The sequence below is a fragment of the Mastigoproctus giganteus genome, chromosome 2, assembly GCF_048544385.1.
Source record: "Mastigoproctus giganteus isolate SK-2022 chromosome 2, ASM4854438v1, whole genome shotgun sequence".
Lineage (NCBI taxonomy): Eukaryota > Metazoa > Arthropoda > Arachnida > Uropygi > Thelyphonidae > Mastigoproctus > Mastigoproctus giganteus.
Window position 1 is genome coordinate 194856816 of NC_143576.1, and position 23191 is coordinate 194880006.

The window sequence follows — 23191 nt, forward strand, 5'->3', positions numbered from 1 at the left end:
ATGCTTCACTACAATACTTTCCCAAATTCAATCAGACGTAAGATTATCACTCAATGGCTTCTTCCCTCACAGACATGAATGGTCCAACATATCTGCAATCATTAGTCAAGGTCTCCCAACCCGACCACCAACACATCAATCTGCCACCACATAACCCTGAGAGTCAGAAGACATCTTGTCTAATATTAAAATCATTAAAATCAATGAAATGATCATAGCATATAAAAGTTAAAATTTTAAATTAGCTAAAATAATTTAACCCAATTTTGAATAACTGATCTTTCTTTAATATTAGACAAGATGTCTTCTGACTCTCAGGGTTATGTGGTGGTGGTGGTTTGATGTGTTGGTGGTTGGGTTGGGAGATCTTGACTAATGATTGTGGATACGTTGGACCATTCATATATCTGTGAGGAAAGGTTCATCATTTTTCAATTTTACGTCTGATTGAATTTGGGAGAGTATTGTAGTGAAGCATTCTACAAAAAAGCATTGAGGTAAATTCCTATTTATTCCTGTATATTAATATAACTGTAGGACTCATTGAGCATTATAGCTCTCTTTTATTTATTCTATTTATGAGTAAAGAACGGTGCATTATTAGTTTTGTAATGAACAGTAAACAGGTAATAGTATCGATAAATCTTTTAAAGATGGAAGTAATTTTTAGGGAAAATAAAATGTTGCCTGATTTTTTGATAAAAACTAAATTAATAAGACTGAAATTGTACTGTTTTAAGTGCAACGATTATAATTATTTTAAACTAATTAAATCATGAACAGAGTCATGTGGAAAGTTCTGGCATTGTAAAAAATATTCTGCATGAGTTTCTTTATTAAAACTTAGTTTTATGGAAAATACAAAATTTCCATTAAAAAAGATAATGTATAATATATACTTTAGGTCAGTATGCATGCCAGTAGCTATGACAGCATTCCATCTGGAGATTTTGAAAGTAACAGCAATTAAGTTTTATAAGAAACTAAGAGATATTTGCAAATTGCAGTTGAACCCATTAAGTTGGGTGGATCAGGGAAAACTGTAGAAGCAGATGAAATTGTATTGGTAAAATCAAAACATCACAGATGACAAAATTTAACTGCTAAGAAGAAATGGGTGTTTGGAATATTTGAAAGAGAATCAAAATTCGTGTTCATGAAATTCATAAAAAATCTGAATGCAAAAGCTCTTTTACGCATTATTAGAGCACCTCCGTAGCCAGGTGGGCAGGAGCAGCAGTGCCTAGCACACGCTTCTTGATTAGACTGGGGTTCGAGCCCATGACCACTAAATACGGAGGATACGGAAAGGTCAGGGAATGACCATCGCATATCCCCGGAGCAATATGGCCTTAGTTTCTAATGTTTCTTAGTTTCTTGCTCCTAAAAACCAAATAACAAACAAACAAACAAGCGTTATTAGAAAAGTAGTGAAGAAAAACACTACCATCATAACAGATAAACGGCGTGGATATAGGCATATTACGGGTTAAAAAAAAACAAAGAATTACAAACATTTAATGGTGAAACGTGAGGAACATTTTGTAGATCCACATACAGGAACACCTACGAATAACATCGAAGTCCAGTGGAAGAGACTAAAATGTGTGACTAAAAGACTAAATGGCAGCTGTAAAGATATGTTGATGGGTCACATGAATGAATATATGTGGCGTCAAATTTATGGGAAAAATGATGAAGATATTTTTCAGAATGTTATTAATTAAATTGCGAATAGTTATTGAGATCCAACTATATGATTTGTATTCATGAAATTGATTTTTTTTTTCCTGAAAAAGCACTGTTCCATTCATTTTTATGTTCTTCATTATGTTTTTTTTCTCATTTTTAAAAGCAGATTTTTGGAATTTGTGTTTTCACTATATTACTGATTTAGGTTTAGTTACGAAAAAATGAAAAGGTTTCTTTACTTTTCATTATATTTCATAACCTTAAATGGTAGGTTAGGAAATAATAGAAAAGGTTTCCTTATATTTCCTGCCTAACCTTAAAGGTTAGGTTAGATTAGGAAATAATAGCAAAAGAAAGAAAGATTCTTTTTATATATATATATATATATATATATATATATATATATATATATATATACACACTGAGTGATTGCTGAATTATGACCACCCCTATGAAAACTGAATGCGACCCATTGACCACGTGAGGTACGAGAGTGCAGAGTTAGTTGACCTATGTAGCATAGGTAAGGTGTCAATGGTTCAGTAGGTAGTAACATTCCGAGTGATGGGAAGTCAGGGTACTCTGACTTTTTTTTTTTTCACCATTATGGAAAGCGTTCATTGGGGCAAGTGACTATTGGTTCTTCTGATTTTAGAGCAAGTGAGACCAAACTGATGTTATTGTCTGTTGTTTTCCCTCACCAATCAGTACATCATTTGCCATGCCTACACGTCAATCAATATATTATTCTTGACTTCTGCTCCAGACCAATAACACCTACTATCTGTTTACCAAGCGAGCAGTGCTAGAGTGCGGTAGTGGCAAACCAATTTTCCCAGTAAGTCACCCAAAGTTTCCTGTGGTTCTCATGTTGGCTTTCTTTACCTTTGCCCATATATCTCTCTTGCAGATTACCCTGACTTTTAATCTCTCTTGGTATAAGCACATTACAAATATTGCTTACTCTGTATTTAAAAAATTGAGTTTTCTCTTTCGCCCACGGTGTTACTTTTCTTCCAAACAGCTGTTCGCTCCATACAAATTGCAAATCTGCCCTACCATGAAATATTGTTCCCACATCTGGGGCAGTGCTCCCAAAACCTTTCTCACGCTTCTAGATTCCATTCAGAAGAGAGCAGTTAGGTTAATTAATGACTCATCTGAAACAGAATCTCTTCACTCTCTGTCTCATAGACATGTTTCTGCTGCATACCTTTTCTATAGATACTTTCGCAGGCACTGTTTTTATTCTGAACTGGCATCTGTAATTCCCACTCTCTCTTCCAATGCAATCTGAACATGTGCTGCAACCAGTCAATATCCTTTTATTGTCCAACTTCAAACTCACTTTTCTTCTTCCTCATTTATTCATTGAACTTCTGTTTTCTAGAACTACCCTCCTTCATATGTATTTCCTGAAAATTACAATATATGGAAATTCAAGTCTAATGTCAGCAAGTATATTCTTTCACCTCTTAACCTTCAGCCCATGCATGGTACTAAATATTGTAAGTTCTAATACATCTCGTGTTTGGAGTTTTCATTAAAAAAAAAAAAAAATGCGAACATGCCTAAAAAGAAATTCAAAGATTAAATATAGTTGTAATGCAGTATTGTTAGCTTAGACAATCCTTGCATATTTTGTGTGTATTGTTATGCAAGACTTGTGAATGTGATGTTGCTTGTGAAGAAATAGATGTATATGGAGAGAAAAGAAAATTAAAAAAAAAAAAGAAAAAAAAAAAAGAAAAAAAAAAGAGTAATACAGAAGAAGAGTAATAAATATTATACAGTTGTAATAAACTAAATGGCTAAGTTTAGCAAACATAAAACTATAGAGTTTTATTAAGTGTTCTATAAAGTTTTAATAGAAATGAAAAGTATGTTTACTTTTCATTTCTATTAATCCCAGAAAATGAAAAAAAATTATTTAATTTAAGATAAAATCGAATGCATATAAAATGAAATGCACTGCATGCATTAACTAACTTGTTTAAAACAGCTCTTGCTAATATATATTATCAGTTGTTCATTTATAATCAATGTTAAATGCTGTACTGCATATGGGTAGTAGTAGCCCCAGAAAAATATACCAACTTTGTGGTACTACACTCAGGGTAGTGGAGAATGTAAAAGTTCTGGGGCAATTGTGCAGTCAGATATGAAGTTTTCTGTTTGTTTGGGAATTTTTTAGGCGCATCAGCATCTATGGCCATAGTGTGGCAGAAGTTTTCTGAACAGTGCAGACAGGTGGTCAGAGCAGGTCATCGAGTTTTGTCAATGATATACAGGAATTTTGCTAGCAGGGATAAGGAGGTGATTATCCCTTCGTATAAGGCAATGTAAGGCCACACCTTGAGTACTGTGTACAAGTGTGGAGGCCTCATTTTAGGAAGGATGTAGAGTTGCTAGAACGAGTACAGAGAAAAGCAACAAGGTTGGTTGAGGGGAACAAAGGAGTGCCTTACCAAAAGAAAGTCTTAAGTTCTGCAAATTGCAGCATCAGGAGACTAGGCACCTGCAAGGTAATCTGATTGAGGTGTATAAGGCCTTGAATGGTTTGAGCAGGCTCAGTGCTGATGGGATTCTTCCACTTGCTCAAATTACGAACCTGAGGGGGCATAAACTGAAATTGAGGAAGGACAGTTGTAGAATAGATGTGCAAAAGTTTGCCTTTAGCCAGTGGGTGGTTGATTGCTGAAACAAACTTCCATCTGTTGTTGTGGAAGTTGATATCTTAAATAAATTCAAGGAAGAACTGGACAAACTTTTAGAGCAAATGGGTGGGTGAAATGAGAAGACTTTTTTTTTTTTTTGGCCGGTATTGCATAAGCTTGCTTCCTTGCATCATATGCCTCTACTAATGCTAAATAACCTGTTCATTTATAATCAATGTTAAATCACCTGTTCAATTGCAGTGTTTATTTGTGTCATATGAGTATAGCATACTATTGTTATTTTTAGATTCTGTGTATCAGTTAAGTTCATTGCTGGATTGTATTGTAAAATGATCATTAAAAATTTTTCAATTTTTTTGCATTTTTTTTTCACTACTTTATTAAAATTATTTAGATATATCTGTAAAGAACATGTTTAGATACATTTTTGAAAATTTTAAATTCATGATTTTCTTTATAAGGATGAAGAGGAGGATGAGACAATTTTAGCAATGCCAGCTGCACCTGGGGTTCATCCTGTAGTACATGGAGCAATGGATGTGGATGTGAATAGTGATGATAATCTCCATAAAGCTGGAACCCTCCTCTTGGCAATTCAAAATGGTGGTATTCACACTCAACAGTTAACATAAGTTGGACCATAGCCTATGTGTACTTACAGAAGAATTACAGAGTTACTGTATATTCCATTATCTTTAAAAAAGAACCAAACTTAACAGATAACATCATTATTTGTCTACTGAGAAGGTAGTGATGTATATATATATATAAATATATTAGTAACCACTGTCTTTCATACACTTGCTTGTCCTAATCTTGTATTCATAAATGTAATCACTGCATATCCTGTAATCAATATACTACTTTCTTCTATGAGAAGGGCATGTGTGAGACAGTGAGAAAAATTTTCTCTTGTGTCTGTAAATTTTTCGGATATGGGAAATTGGGTGCAGATAATGAAAGTTTCATACCAGTCATCCCCGGTACTTTATTTTTGCATTAGTACTTCTTGTATATTAACTGATTCAAATATTTCTTCCTGATGAAGAAAAGCTGTTACCTAACAGAATATTACTCCAACTTGCATCCAACTTTTCTATCATTACATTAGTGCATATCATCACTATCTATTTTATTGGATTTCCTGCCCATACAGATATTAGATTTTAAAAGTACTTTTATCTTTATTTGCTGTGGCATGGAAATGTATGAAATAAACAGTTTTAAATTTTGAATCAGAGAAAAAAAGATCGTTTTTGTATTAAATATTATGCATTGTTAAGTTTTGCTTTGATTTGAATCCAAATATTAGATATGCTCAAGAGAAAAATACCATGAGTAATTGTGATACCTTATTTAACTTCACGCTGGAGTTATTACTAGTCATTTCATTCTCATTAATTACTACTGTTGGTATTAGTTAGTATTAATAGCATTTGCCAGTCAAGTACAGCTTGTGTAAGGGAATATTGGTTATTTATGTAGTTAGAATGGATTTTTTTTCCCTCTCTGTCCTGTCACCCTTCAGATATATTCTGTTATGATCTTTTGTATGTGATAAAATATTAGCTTTACTGATACTTGATGCATTATTTTGATATCTAGATTATTTCCATCTGATGTTTTATTTCCAATTTTTGGAGAATTTTCAGCCTTGTTTTCATTTTATCCAGATCTGAAAGCATTAAAATCAGAGTATTTACTAATAAATAGTTAAATATCTCAATTATGTGATTATGTTATTGCAGAAGTAGTATTCTTTTAATCAAGACCATGTTTTATTGAATTTTTGAGAGCATCTTTTGCTTTAACACCAAATTTTATAAACTAACAATAAAAAATTATGCTTTTATTTGCTGTTCCTTAATGTGTTCATAGATATTGGAGCAAATAATTGTGAATCATTTTAGTAATTAATCTCATGATAATTTAAAACCTTTTAAGGTTCTTAATTCTAAATGTCATAATAAACATAGGTAATTTATTTTGCTTCAAACACTAGGGACAGTGAATTATAATATAATCCAAATTATTCTACAGAGAAGTGTTAATAATTAAAATTTTTAAAATTAATTATATTAATGATTTATATAAACCAATAAATGAGATAAGAAGATAATGAGATAAAAAATAATAATTCATTTTATAAATGAATTATATTCATACATAAATTAAGTGTGTTTTTCATTATAAGCTTTAAAACTTGCTTTAATTTATTGTTCAGAACTTTAGAAATATTTTTTTTGGGAGTAAGCCAAATTATAAATCAGTAAATGCTTAAGGCACAACATAATATGGATTGTGTACTGTTTAAAAATGTCTGCTACATTTTTGCATGTGCTGCCAAATCTCACATATTAATAGCCTACAAACTAAAGTATATTATATCTATATTGAACTCTGAATTACCATATTTTATTGATGTTCATAATTTTATTACAGCTTGAATAGATAACATTTTATTGTAAATGTAAGAAATTATAGAGAGGTGAAAATATATGAAGTTTATGGAGTGAGCTATATGTCATTTTATAATTAATAAAGCCATTAAGTAATGAGGTAAGCAAAAATTTATGTTCAAGTGATGCAAATAATCCAATACAATTTTTCAGTGATTGTTATGATTTAATTTATCTCTTTCATAAGTATGTACATACAGTGGATGCTGTTCATTGTAATCATTTTAGGACATAGCTTAATTGATAACAATAACTGATGGAACAACAGTGCAGCTGTTCAGAGTTGTTTATTGATGTAGAGTGTAAATGTATACATAAAAAGGTGGAAGTGGACAGAAATAAAACAGGAAAATCAAACAATATAAAATATTTTAATTGACTGCCAACTATTTGTTTGGGAAAGTCATCAATAAAAATGAAACTGCTATAACATTCTAAAAATCCATACAAACCATTAAAAGAAAGTAAAGTATTTAAAAGTAATACAGTCGATTCCGGTTATTTGGGACACATCAGGACTAGTGCATTTTGGCCTGATTAAGAGGCTGCCCCAATTATGTGAAGTTTCATGTAAATGGTTAAAAACACAGCTTTTATGATTGATTTTGTACGATCAAATCACGTTACAATGGGCTCACCATAGTAAAGTACCATTCACTATACAATATGTAGTATGCACCAGTCATTCTGATCACGTTTATGAATTAAAGTTTAATTCTATTAAAAGCAATTGTAATTAGCGAAAAAAAAAAAAAAAAAAAATAGGAGGAATATTATCCACAGGCTATAAAAGTAAAGATATACTGTATTAAGTACAAATTTAGACTTTATTACGTTACCAATTAAAAATTAAATGATACGTGAAAATCGGAAGAATATTTTCCACAGGTTAGCAAAATAAAAATAAATTTACGCTTACATAAATTAATAGCTTAATTAATACTTACTGTAATATGCACATACTAACTAGTTGACATTTCTGTTCACTGACATTTGTGGGTGGGGGTTAAAATTTAAAACAGTAAAAAAGATAAGCAATCAATAACAAAGAACACGGCACACACACAAATGGCAAGTAACATGATACTCGCAAGTGAGAACGGAGTAACAAATTACGAAGCATAAAAAATAGGAATGAAGAGCAGGTTCTGAAAATTAATTTTTTTATATGATTGAAGCACAAACAGAAAAGCCCAATAAACAGGGGACTGCCAATTGTTTTTATTGTTTTATGGTTGTGATCTCCAGAAATCTGACCAAACCACGTGGTATGGTCGGAGACAATCGTAGGGTAATCTTGAGTGCTGCGGTCTCCTGCCCGGATTAAACGGCATGTTGTCCCAATTAAGCAAAGCAAACCCTGGCTAATTTCTTGACTGGGTTCTGTTCTTTAAGATTTTTCCCAAATAAACGGCTGCCCCGATTAACCGGTGGCCCAAATAACCAGAATCCACTGTATAAAGAAAAGTTATTAAAATCAAGAATCAGAAAAGGATTAATGCCCTACTATGAAACATTCAGATTGGTAGGAGTACAGATATAGTGCTTTCTTTCATGGAGTAACAGCAGTGACAACCATACAAACTATGAAGCGGCAGCAATAACTGAACATGCAAATTTAGTTCAAGAATAAATCGGGACGGTATAAGTCAAAAAAGTGATAATGTAAACTGAAGCTCTGATTACAATAAATATTGTTTTTTCTGTATGTTAGTGTATATATATATATATATATATGTATATATAACCATAGAAATAAATTAGAATAGGAATTAAAAATAATGCCAGCAGCATGGCAATACAAGAGCGAAAATAATTGAATTTATTCAAATATATGTGTAATTATATCACATGACAGTAGTGGGCGAATTGCTAATGCTGCACCTGTACTGCCATCCATAGTTCATTACTTGTCTATGTAATCTGGTTAAGATTACTTTTGTCAGTAGTGTGGCTTTGCACTGGAGTGCTCATATCTGTTCTATTTTTTAATTTTCGCTGCATCAGGACCACCGCTGTACAAGTCCTCTGCATTGGTGGTTCAATCTGGGGATCGGGTGGCGGACTGATCTTTCGGTTGACTCGCCTTTGCGGCGATTTGTCTAGCGATCGAAATTCAGCAATTCCCTGACCATTATTGGCCTTGTGGTCCTCTGTTGAGATGGGGTGTAATGGTCAATCTATTTTTGTTTTATTTTATTGTAATGGTTTACATCTCTGCTAGTAATATTTCACATAAATTTGGACCTGGTGCCCGTCAAAGGGGGCGCTGTTAAATTTCTATTTAATTGGCTTTTGAAATTTAATCTATTTTATTATCCTTACATTTAGATGTTCTAAATTATCTTAGAAAGTTTCTGCTGCAATATTTACTCTTGTTACCCCTCTTCCCTCTTTCCTTGTTACCCCCTCTCTTGCCTCCCTGTTGGTTTATTGTTATGTTTTATTTTCGCTCTTGTATTGCCATGCTGCTGGCATTATTTTCAATTCCTATTCTAATTTATTTCTATGATTATATTTCAAGTATCATGTAGAGGAATATGCTTTTTGCTGCCTCTGATGTTTGCTGTACCTTTTTATTTTTATTATGAAAGATTCAGTTTCCAACTATTTTAAACGTTATTCAAATATATATATATATATATATATATATACTGAAAATAAACATTTGTCTATATATATATATATAAAGTATTACAAATAAAAGTAAAATGAAATAGAAGAAAATATAGATGGAGAAGTTATTAACCACAAAATGCCAGGCCTAGATGAAGAAAATAAAAGAGAAAGAATGTTAAGAACCTAAAAAAAAAAAAAAGAAAAAAAACATCAAGTAGAATTAAGGCTGAATTAATGCTGAATTAACAGGCAAATCATATGTACACAAGCTGAAAAGGAAATGACTGAAAGTGAGAAGAAGTTAATAAAGATACAAATAAAAATTATTAAAAATTAAAATATTAAAAAATTAAAAATTAAAAAAAATTAAAAAATTGGTACATAGATCAGGTATGTCATCAGGGAGCTGCACCTGATCATGTACCAAACACTGTGTTTCTATGCAAACCCATGTTGATGGAGAAACTATTAAAAAAAAAAATAAATAAAAAAATAAAAAAATCGAGTAAGGAAACCCCTGATGGAGAAACTATTAAAATAAGATGGATAAAAAATTGATCTCCAGAAACATGAGTAAGGTAGCCCCAACACAGTGTGTTTAGATTAATAAATTAAGTCAAAAGTATGTGAGTTAAAAGTATGTAAAAAAAAAAAAAAAAAAAAAGGAAAGTATGTAAGTTAAAAGTAAAACAAGGCAAGGTAGTGGCATAGAAAAAGGAAGTAATGCAAGGAAAGGGAGGGAAAAGATATTAAAAATGTAGAGGCAAAGATAGTGAGAATAAGAAAAGTGAGAATGTCCAAATCACCCTCGTATTGCACTAATAGTTCAACGGACAGAAAAAAGAAGAGTAGAAAGATGTAAAGAGAGGGAAAGAGTTTAAAGGATACTAGGCGAGCTAGGTGTGTAAGTACCCAACCTCATAGAGAGGGCCTTAGCTGTGAGAGTGTTAGTAGAAGTGGAAATTAATACCACTAGCTTGTAGTGTATATTTTGAGTGTTAGATGTATAAAATATATGATATAAAATATTGGGAGAAAGACTAATAAAAAGGAAGAAAAATTAAATACCTATAGTATTTAGCAGCATCAAAATGGGTAGAATATAATAAAATTAAGAAATGAAGATACAATTATGCAAACATGATTAAAAAGAATGGAATATAAACAGAGGGAGAACTATGACAATGACGGTGGAGTTGCTCAGAAGAGAAGAACAATAGGAGCTCTCTGTAGTCAAAGTAAAATATAGAAAGTAGGATTGATTATAAGTAATTACTGGTAATATTAATAAATAAAATAGAACAAATTAAAAAATGAAAAGAATAACTTAGAGAGTAAAAAAACACGAACATCGTTCCAATAGAAGTCATAAGGTGTAATCACTTTCCAAGTAGTGGAAATACTATATATATATAATATTTCATCAGTCTATATATATAGACTGATTTATTCTTGAACTCAATTTGCATGTTCAGTTATTGCTGCTGCTGCTTCATAGTTTGTATGGTTGCCAGTGCTGTTACTCCATGAAAGAAAGTATTGTATCTGTACTCCTACCAACCTGAATGATTCATAGTAGGGCCTTAACCCTTTTCTGATTCTTGATTTTAATAACTTTTCTTTATCCAGTGGATTCCGGTTATTTGGGCCACCTGTTAATATATATATATATGTATAAGTAATATTAATATATTGAATTAAGTATGCATACATTTTTTAAATTGTTATTATGCAAAGTAAACAGGTTTCAATTTATGCAACTGCTAAAATCATATAACAAAATTTAAATAATTCAGTTCATTACCACCACTTCAAATTTATTACATGGTATCAAAGGGGATGATGTGAAGCTGATGGTATTGTAAGGAATACAGAGCTCACACAAATTTGTGTGAGCTCTGTAGAGTATGCACATGTATACTCTACAGGTGCATCTGTCATACCTTATTTATTAATCTTGCATTCACTGAAACAATTTCATCAACCAACTGTATACCTCTTTTCATATGTAACTCTTTAAGCATTACCTTTAAGGGGTTACATTGAATACCCTTTTATATATATACACATACATATATAAATTCTGATTTATATATGTATATATCAGGACTTCATAAAAGTGATAATATTATCCATGCTCATAATAACTGGTGTGCACTGTATATACATATATGATTTTTATATGTGGGCTCTGCAGAGTACATACACATATTTTTTCAATGTGTGAGCTCTGTAGAGCATGCACATGTATATATGCTTTTGAAGTTTATTTCAAATGTGTCCATGAACATATGAATTTCTTTGAAAATTTTCAGTAATTGCCGCCATCTCTTTTCTGTGTATTCCAAGTAATTGTATACACAGTTTGTAACAATTGGCAGTGCACAGCATGAAAATATGTTTGAACATTTGAATGAATTCAAAAGTCAAAATTCTCTGGAATTTAGATCAAAAAGTTGACGAAATCAAATCAGCTGATATGTAAATAGATATAGAGGATATTACTGCATCAAAAAAAAAGTTAGAAGTTGTTTTTTTTTTCACAAATTAAAGAAGAAAAATTCTGAATTCTGGTTTGATTTTATTTTTTTTATGGTAATTTCACTCTAATGTTAGAAAACTAAGTCAAAATAGGAACAAATTATTACTTAAAAACATCTTAAATTAAAATTAACATTTTAAGTTTAAACAAGTTCACTTTCAATTAAAAAGATCTAGGGATAATTGTATAGTCCTATGTGAAATTCTGTGAGCAATGCACATTAATCAGATTCTGTCAATGTTATACAGAAACTTTTGCAGCAAGATAAAGAGGCAATCATCCTATTGTATAAGGCCATGGTTAAGTCACATCTGGAATACCACACACTGGTTTGGAAACCTCATTTTAGGAAGGACCCAGATTTGCTCGGAAAGAGTGAAAAAAAAGAGCAATGAGGATATCTAGGGCACAAGAGAATATTCATATTAAGAAAGATTAGGTCTCTATAAATTGCAGGCTCTGGAAACTAGGCATCTGTGTGATGTCCTAAATGAAGTGTATAAGGCTTTAAAAGGTTAACTGAAAATGCTAATGGCATCTTTACTCATTCTCAGATGTCACACACAAGGGGACATATATTATACTGTAAAGAATGGCTGCAGAACAGATGTATAAAAAATTCCATTCAGCCAAAGAATAATCAATTGTTAGAATAAACTTCCATCTAGGATTGTGGAGGTGGGTATTTTGAATAAATTTAAGAAATGCAGGTAGTTTGAATAAAGTTAAGAATGCAATTATTAGAAGGAATTGCCGATTGAAGTTTTTTCACTGGTGCTGTGTAAGCTTTGCTTCTTTGCATCATATTGACAGCACTAATACTAGTATTAATTTTGATGGTTATAGTGTAATTTTATGGATTTCTAGAATTGCAGCAATACATTTTTCTCATGGGTAAATAATTTGCTCAGAGAAAATAGTCCAATCTTATGAAATGAGATCTTTCATTGACTGAAAAAGACCTTAAATATTCTTTTAGCTGAGGGGTGTGCAGGTATATCAAGAACTGGAAATTGGTGAAATAATGAGAACTTAAACCTGCATGGAGCATAATCTGCCTTTAATTTCTTTACGAATTACAGATTATTCACAAATATTTCATGATACTTCCTGTACCACTTCTTAGTGAACTCCTGTAATGCTGTCCTTACAATACCATCAGCTTCACATCATCCCCTTTGATACCATGTAATAAATTTGAAGTGGTGGTAATGAACTCTGAATTATTTAAATTTTGTTATATGATTTTAGCAGTTGCATAAATTGAAGCCTGTTTACTTTGCATAATAACGATTTAAAAAAAAAAAAAAATATTTATTTTTGGAGTTCTTATTTTCTAAGGAGAACTGCAAAACTAATTTGGGTGTGGGGCCTTAATCTCGCCATGTAAATTTTTTAATTGTTTTTGAGTTCTCCTCACATTGTGTTGTAAAAATAATGACATGTAAAATACCTTGATATTCACCTAGAAAATCATGAGCATACTTTATTGACTGTAATTTAAATTAAGTAATTAATGTAAATTACTTTAAATAGTCAGTATTCAAACATTTTGAGGCTAAAGCATCCAACAGTGTTGCTTTACAGTTTTGTTGCTGCATTTTGAGTATAATGTGTCTCCAGAAGAGATTGATGATATGCATCAAACTAGGAGTACAATAGTTTTGATGTGATTTATGACCATGGCACATATATTGACTTACCAAAATTACACAGGCCATCAGTAAAACAAGGCCACCAATAAAACAGGCTATAGAGAGGCTGCAGAATACATATAATTAAATTTTGGAAAAATTAAATAAAAAATACCTTAAAAATAAAAAAAATACATTAAAAATAAAAAAATACATTAAAAATAAAATAAAAAAATAAATTTATATTGGTAGCTTGTATTAATTTGATTTCATCCAGCTGTACTATAGTCATTAAAACTCTCCCATGGTAACATTAAGAATATTGTGAAAATTCTATATTGTGGAAAGTCATATCTGATTTCCTGAAAAGTATGGTTTTGGGCAGAAATGCTTCCCCCCCCCCCCACATTCTATTGTAAAAATAATGAAATATATTGAAAATGCATTAAGATTCACCAAGAAAATCATGGGTGTACTTTACTGACATTTTTCTTAAGTTTTATTCAGTTATTATTTGATGAATCAGAATAATCTTTAGTACTTCAGTAGTGAACCATTTTTGAGGCTAAACCATCCAAATTATACTACTGTCTATTACAGACTGTAGATAGTAATATCAACAGATGGAAATGTTTGTGTTTTTTTTTTCCTCTCATAGTTATGTAGAGTTGTAAAGGGAATATCTTGTTTAACTAACTTAATAAACTATTATGACAACATCATTCATGAGTTGGATGCAGGAAATAATTTTGACATTGTTTTTGGGCTTTAGCAAAGCATTTGACTTGCTCCTAAAGGAAAGATTATATTAAGCTGGAACATATTGGGATTTAGGTAAAATCCTTAGATGGATTACAGGATGGTTTTTGACAAGAGGCAAAGGGTTGTCAGAAGTGGTTTCCCTTGGGGATTAATGTTTGCTCCACCACTCCTTTTTTGATTCTCTATTGGAAAAGGGACACAGGGCTTATATCAAAATTTGTAGACACATAATGATTATGAGAGTGGTTAACAATTAGCATCAAGTAGTGCTTCTTAGGACAACTTGACTAGGCTTCAAGGATGCTCATATAACTGGCAACATGTTTTGAAGCTAAAAATTGCAAGGTTTTACTCTTGTGAAATAACCCAACAATGACATGCATTTGGAGGGATTGATCTAAAACTGGTAGAGAAAGAAAGTCTTGCCACCTATTTGCACTGCAAATAGGTGGCAAGAAAAGGCCCATGGTGTTAATAATATAGCAAACAATTTCTTCTAGAGTTGGAAGATTATAATGAAAAAAAAAAGGACATGTTGAGCTTCGTGAGAAGTCCAAAGGTGGATCGTGCACCACATTGTGAGATTGTATATCATTTGATTGAAGTGTATAAGGTTCTGAGAAGTATGGTAAAATGAATAAAGGTGAAATTTTCACAGTATTAAGTGATGCTAGAACTTGGGAGCATAAAATGAAACTAAGGGGAAAGAGTCATAGGTTGGATTGTAAAAATTTTTTCTTTAGCCAGGAATTGTTAATCATTGGAATAAGTCATCTCTGAAGTAGTTGAGGCTGACGTCTTGGAGAAATTCAAAGACCTAGCAAATTGACATCTATGAGAAGAGAGTTTATATTTCATCATCAAAATACATTATATGTTGGAGGCTATAAGTGCTTCATTTTTTGTTTATTTTGTAAGATATTACATAATTAAGCATAAAAAATTAATGAAGCAAGTGTTAACCTATTTCCTGCAAAATTATTTATTGAAAAATGTTATATTCAAGTACCATAGGTGGGTTGGAGGATCAAGAATATGGAGTAAGGGTGTTTCAGAGCACAACCTTCAATAGAAGAGGGAATATTTACATAGATTTTATAGTGCTTTATATTACATAGCACGGACTATCAATAAACTGGATGTACAAATTTCTGTAGACATACATACGCCATATTCTTCATGCTTAAGTTACAGTTATATAAACATATTTTACAGGTGTTCTACTTAGACTAGTGTGTGTCATCCTTTTTTAATATCATAGTTTACCTAAACTTTATGAAACTTCCCACAATGAATTTATAATTCATATATCCACATGCAGTATATATACCTTTGGAAAAGAAAAAGGTATAAAGTTATAAACATTGTAAGATGTAAAACATTGACTTGTTTACCTATGCGTATCAAAAATATTTTAAGTAATCTTAAAAAAAGATTTGTTGGAGCCCACATCAAATTCCTTCATGGCCTACCTGTGGGTCACGAATTTATGAAGGAATCTGAGTCATGAAAGAGTTTTCTTTGGAGGATGGGAGGGGGAGTGGATGGCTGGATCAGAGGTGTTGCTTGGACATAGAGAAATTTATTCAGTTTTGATCTAGTCTCTTTGAGTGGATAGGATGAAGCTTGTGATCATTTGCTTTTAGCCAAAGAGTAATTGGCTATTGGAAATAGCCAATAAACTTCATATAATATTTTGGAAGCGGGAAGCTTATGTCAGTTAAAAAGGGATTGGATAAATACTTAAATGAAATAGACAGAAAATTGAAGGAGGCATGGGTTTCATTTAGGAGTTTGCTTCCTTATTTTGGGCATTTATGAAGAGTTTTTGAGACAAAGAGAATAAGAGCAATACATAATATGTAATAACACTTAGTAAATTTTAGAGCATAGTGAGAAATAAGTTCTTGTTGTGAAAAGACAATGATAATATAAAATTTAAATTAATAGAAAGTAGATAAGCTTTTGCTTTACTTTTGTGATGCTATTTTGCTTTTATTTTTCCTCCTCATCCCATCATTTTTAGTGTTGGCGAGTTCAAGGAGGATAGTTTTCATAAAATTTATCAAGTAGCCAGAGTATAAGTGGTAATATTCATATATTATAGTCATCAGACAATTACCATATCATTTTATAGAAGAGTGTGGTTTTTGGTGGCACTTTAATTAATTCCATCATGTTTCATAAAATTCAGTATTGGCAAGATCATGCGGTTCTTATGAGACTAAGCCTGTTCAGGTTTGTCTTATGAATTTCGACAAGTTTATAAGCAGTATGAAAAGCACACTTCTGGTTGTTAAAATTTTTGTAATTCCTGTAAAATATTACTGTCTTTTAAAATTAAATTGTGTATATATTTATATATACAAGCATGTATATCTGATTTAGTTACTGTTATTTATTTTAATTATGTCTTTAAGATTTTTTAAAGAAACATATATATTGCCTGATTAAGATTAAAAAAAATAAGCACAATATTTATAATATCACTTTTGATAAAGTGATAAGCCAAGTTCTTTATTAATAGAATGAGCAGCTTTTTGGTATGTTGTGATGTTTTTGTAATTTTGAATTTGTTAATTTGGATTTGAAAGAGGTTGCTGTTGCAAATGGACTAAAATCTGTTATTGTAATTAGAACTGATTAAACATTTTATTGAAATTAGTGTTAATTATTTAATATTAGAGGTCAGTCATCATGGTCCTAGGATGATAATAATATAAAATAAATTTGATTATTTAATATCAGTATTAATGGACTTATGATTCCCTAGCATTTTGTTTTCATTCTATGTATATAGTGCTTATTATGAGTGTTACTGTAATGTTTTGTTCTTATTATTATTATTTTTATTGTAATAGTAGGCTGTGATCATTAATAATTTTATAAATTAAGTTACCAGTGATGTAATATTTCTTAATTGTCAGTCTCTTTTATTTTAGCATATATTCAAACTGGTTTTCCTTACAAAATAGTTTATATGGAATATGAATTTATTGACTTATTTAACATTATTTTTTTAAAATTAAAGATGTTCACTGTTTGCCATAAATTTATCTCACATCATTGCACATATACACATTTATTCACTCATTCATCTACATATACAAAAAATACTTGTAAGTTCCAAGATTAATAAAAGTTGAGCAGAATATTTACTTTTATAAATATGCCTTGAATAATTGTATTGAATTATATTTTGTGTTTACTGACCCTGTGATCTAATAGCTGATGTTGGATGTGGCTATTTCAGATGTTCATATTGTGGTTTTGCTCTGATAGTCATAATTTTGTTATATACGCACATTGTAAAACTAACTTGCAATACTGTTTGTTTTCATACATTCTTTTTGTTTGACTGTAGATATTTAAACTTATAGATATTTAGTTCAGAAACATTATGTTGTGTCATTTCTTGTTACACAAGGAATAATAAACGTGCTGAATGCGGTTTTAAAGTATTGTTTGGTTATCCAGTCATTTCTATAGTGTGTGTGTGTGTGTGTGTGTACATATATATATATATATATATCAAAACTGCATTTGGAAACTGTCAGGCTTGTCTTAAAAGTTATATGAAAAAAAAGGCAGTTCATAAAGAAATTTTTACTAATTTGTTTATTAGTTGCTCACCAAATTTTTAAATTAAATTTTAAATACTTAATTTAAAGTTCAGATTTAATGCAATTTGATTATTCTGGCAAATATACATTTTCTGACTTGCACAAAGTTAACTTATAAGAGAAATTAGTTTTCAAAAAAAAAAAACAAAACAAATGCTATTGATCTAGGAGAAAATATAAATCAAAGAAAATTGTTTTTTTCAGGATTCTCTTCTTTCTCAAGAGGTAAGAAAAGCAGGACATAAAAAAAAATAGCATTAGCATTAGGAGAGGCATACAATGCAAGTTCAAGAAAACAAGCTTATGCAGCATCAACCAAAAAAAAAAAAACCCCTCCCATTTTGCCCCTCCATTCGTTCCAAATGCTGTCCAGCTCAGCCTTAAATTTATTTAGGCTATCAACTGCCACAGCAAAAGATGGAAGTCTGTTCCACCAATCAACTATCTGCTGGCTAAAGACAAATTTCCACACACAACTGTCTTGCCTCAATTTGAATCTGTGCCCCCCTCAGGTTCTTAATCTGAGCAAGAGGAAGAATCCCATCAGCATTCAGCTTTCTCAACCCAGTCAAGGCTTGTACACCTCAATCAGATCACCTCGCAGGTGCCTAGTCTCCAGACACTGTAATTTGCAAAATTTAAGCCTTTCTTTGTAAGAGCAACCCTTTGTTCCATTCACTAATCTTGTTTCTCTTCTCTGTACTCGTTCCAACAGCTCTACATCCTTCTTAAAATGAGGCCTCCAGACCTGTATACAGTACTCAAGGTGTGATCTGACCATTACCTTATACAAGGGGATAGTCACCTCATTATCCTGGCTAGAAAAATTCCTATATACCATTGACAAGACACCATGAGCTACTCTTGCAGTCTGTCTGCACTGCTGAGAAAACTTCATATCTGCCTGCACAATTACTCCCAGGTCCTTTTCATTCTCTACCACTGTCAGTGTAGTACCACACAGTTGATACGTTACTCTGGGGTTACTGCTTCCCATATGCAGTACTTTATATTTGTCAATGTTAAAATTCAGTTGCCACCTCTCAGCCCACCTGCCCAACTTTTCTAGATCCTGTTGCAGCAGCAGCATACTGTCATTAACAACCCTGCCGACTTTCGTATCATCTGCAAACTTGGACATTAAGCTTGATATACCATCATCAATATCATTAATAAATACAGAAAACAACAATGGACCCAACACTGAACCCTAGGGGACTCCACTAATAACATTAGTCCACGAAGAGCAGTGTCTGTTGATTACCACTCTCTGCCTTCTCCCACTCAATCATTGCTTTATCCATAGCAGCAATTTACCTCCAATGCCACATTGCTCCAAATTGTACAGCAGTCTTCCATGTGCAACAGTATCAAAAGCCTTTCTAAGATCCAAATATATGATATCAAAATTATTCTTTGCATCCAGTTCCTTTATGACCACATCAAATTGGTCAGACAAGACTTCTCCTTATCAAACCCATACTGTGTCCGTGCTATAACTGAAATCTTGTCTACATGATCCTGAAATGCTTCTTTAACCAGTGCCTCCATTAATTTCCCTTGAACAGAAGTTAAACTAGCATGTTTGTAATTATCTGTGTGTCCCTTTGATCCTTCTTTGTGGATTGGGGTCACATTTGCACGAATCCCGTCCACGGCTACCTCCCCTGAGTCCAAGGAAGCTCTCATAATTATGGCAATGGGTTTGCTCAATTCCTTTGCTGCCTTCTTTTATATAACTGAATAGATTCTGTCCACCACAGGTGCTTTTCTTATGTTTATCTTCAACAATTTATCCTCCACATTACTCTCAGTTATTACAAGATTATTTTTATTTATTTTTATCTAGCTTACCACTAGAATTTAATACACCTTTCGCATTCCCCTCCCTGAATAACTCGTGTGAATGTAGACACAAAATATTCATTTAGTTTGTTAGACTACCTGAGCAGGATCATCAACGGTTGAACCATCAATATCAAGTGGATCAATCTGATTCATCCCCTTCCTGTTAGATTTTATAAGTAAAGAACTCTTTGCTGTTTTTCTTTGCATCCTTTGCCAAAGATTTCTTGTAATCTGCCTAACCTACCTTGTGATTTGGTTACAGAACAGCTTATATCTATCTTAGGCTTCCGTGTCACCTGTTAATTTATATGTATCCCGTGCATTTTTCTTCTCTGCCACACGTCTAATTAGTTCATCTGACATCCATTTAGGCCTAAATCTTGAACAATATTTCTTAATTGGTATGAAAATCCTAAACTTCCAAGATTAATTCTTTGAATGCTTCCCAATTTGAATTTGCTGTTGGTAATATCATCAGTTGGCCCCACCATATAGAATTTAAATACTGTCTGAGACCACCATGGTCACCTTTATGAAAGCAAAAACCATTCGCTTTACCCCTGATGATAGTTGCCTCTTTGAGTAAATCTGACTTCAGCACACTGTGATCACTACCACCTAGTGGTTCCTTTATCTGCAGATTTTTAATGCATGAAGGATCACTTAATCATATCAAGATTATTACTCCCTCTAGTTGCCTCCCAAACATGCTGCTGTAGAAAACAATCTCAACGATGTCCATTTCCACTTGCAGTCTGCCAAACCCCATGTACTTTTTCTGACAGAAACTCAGTTATGGATTAATCCAACTACTGCTCATCTCAGTTTCCCAAATTATTGTATGAATCAATGTATGAATCACTGTATGATTCCTTTCGCCTCAAAGGTGGTACTTATGCATATGTCTGTTCCCATATTCCCTGTCAGAGAATTGGTAATTTGGAATCTCCTCTCTTCGATCTTCTCTGGCTTAAAATCTCTCTACCTCGCTGTGTCAAATTCATCTGTTGTCCCTATCGTTCTCCCAACTCCACTAATCACTTGGAGCTCTTTGACTTCCTCTCTTTGCAACTTGACTTTCTCCAGTCCAAATTTCCTAACAGTGAGGTAATTTTCCTTTGTGATTTTAATGTTCACAATTCCAGCTGGTTTCCATTTTCTAGTCACACTGATCCAGCTGGCCGAGATGGTGAGGCTTTTGCAATTTCTAATGACCTTGCACAGATTGTTCATTTACCTACTAGAATACCAGACAATCCTAACCATATAGGCAACATGCTTGATCTTTTTCTCACAAACAACCCTTCTAAGTACATGGTCAAAGTAAGAGGTCCTTTAGGCACTTCAGATCACAACTTGGTGATTGTCTCTTCTCCAATGGAACCTTTATCTCGTGGCTATTCCCAACCTCATGTTGTTTGGCATTTCAAGAATGCAAAATGGGATGACCTGCGAGATTTCTTTTCTTCTTTTCCTTGGTCGGATTACTGTTTCAAAACTTCTGATGTCAACGTTTGCTCAGATCATGTCAGTGAAATTATTCTTGCAGGAATGGAATCCTTTATTCCACACTCCATTCTAAAATCTCGTCCTTTATCTAAACCTTGGTTTTTCAATAAATGTGCTAAGGCTGTTCAAGAGAAGAATGTTGCATATTGTAATTGGCTTGTTTCCAGTTCTTCAGTTTCATTTTCTGCCTAAACCAAAGTTCGCAACAATTGTAAAGTAGTCATTAATCAGTCCAAACTAGATTTTGAATGGGCTAAGAGTAGAAAACTTGTTTTTTACCCTAATGGTAGCCGAGCATTCTGGTCTCTTGCCAAAGGTATTGGCCACAACTTTTTCACATCACTGCTCCCACCTCTTTCAGAACCAGATGGTTCTGTTGTCTCTTCAGCCAAGGATAAAGCTAACCTGCTAGCATCCCATTTATCTTCCAACTCATGCATTAATGATCTTGGTAAAACACCTCCCACCATTCCCAACATACTCCATTCAATGACTCCTGTGGTCTTCCGTCAAAAGGATGTCAGATGGTTTTTGACGAATCACGATTGTAAGAAAGCTCCTGGTCCTGATTCCTGATGGTAGTTCTCCACTTGTTCTCAAAACCTGTGCTCCTGAACTTACTCCTATTCTTTGCCGCCTTTTTTTCACTTTCTTATTCCAAAGGTGTTTTTCCTTCTGCTTGGAAATTTGCTCATATCCAACCAGTTCTTAAAAAGGGTGACAAATCTCTCCCATCCAACGTCCCATTGCAATTACTTCTACTGTTTCTAAAGTAATGGAGAAATCAATTAACTGCCAACCCTTAAACTACCTAGAAACCTTCCGTCTGACCAACGATCGTCAGTGTCGATCCTCTGGTGATATTCTGGCTTATGTTACCCATTTAAGGACAAATTCAATGGAAAAGTTTGGTGAAACACAAGCAGTTGCTCTTGATATCTGAAAGGCTTTCGATCGTGTTTCGCATAAAGGTCTTCTAAACAAGCTTCCATGTTATGGTTTGCCAACTTTTTTGTAATTGGTTATCCAGTTTTCTTTCTGATTGCTCACTGAGGGTGATGGCAGATGGTTCTCTGTCTCTAACTTCTGCACTAATGCTGGTGTCTCCCAAGGTACAGTTCTTTCCCCCACTCTTTTCCTCTTGTATATTAATGACCTTCCATTGACTTGAAATCCTATCCATAATTTTGCCGATGATAGCATATGCATTCCACTTTCCATTTTGAGGAACCTTGTCCTGCTCAATCAGCTTGAACTTCTCGAATATCCGCTACCAATTCCTTAAATGCTGATCTCCAGGTAATTCTCCAGTGGGGCGAAGACAACTTAGTTGATTTAAATCCTTCTAAAACTCAGTCTTATCTTATATTATTATTTATTATTACAGCTGTTCACTCTGTATAAATCCCAAATCCGCCCTACCATGGAATATTGTTTCCCCATCTAGGGCGGTGCCCCCAAAACCTCTCTCGGGCTTCTAGATTCCATTCAGAAGAGGACAGTTAGGTTAAATTTCTGCTGCATGCCTTTTCTACAGATACTTCCATGGGCAGTGTTCTTCTGAATTGGCTTTTGTAATTCCCGCTCTCTCATTCAAAACAATCCGAACACCTGCCGCCTACATCCATTTACTTTCCAACTTCAAACTCTCAGAATCAACTTTTCATCTTCCTCGTTTATTCATTCAACTGCCGTTTTCTGGAACAATCTTCCTTCATACGTATTTCCTGAAAATTACAGTCTACAGAAGTTCAAGTCTAATGGCAACAAATATCTTCTTTCGTCTTCTCAACCTCAAACGCAAGCGCGGTACTAAGTACTATAG

The 23191-nt window shown here is 32.9% G+C and overlaps 1 protein-coding gene across 2 annotated transcripts in view; it reads left to right on the forward strand.

Annotated features, from left to right (window-relative positions):
• Positions 1 to 5018, forward strand: part of LOC150089880 (uncharacterized) — a 134183-nt gene extending 129165 nt beyond the window's left edge. For both annotated transcript variants that reach the window (XM_090368881.1, XM_090368883.1), the window contains exon 13: positions 4832 to 5018. In XM_090368881.1, the coding sequence (XP_090225007.1) occupies positions 4832 to 5002 (171 nt within the window). In that variant the 3' untranslated portion in view covers positions 5003 to 5018. The remainder of the gene's footprint in view (positions 1 to 4831) is intronic.
• Positions 5019 to 23191: the final 18173 nt, after the last annotated feature.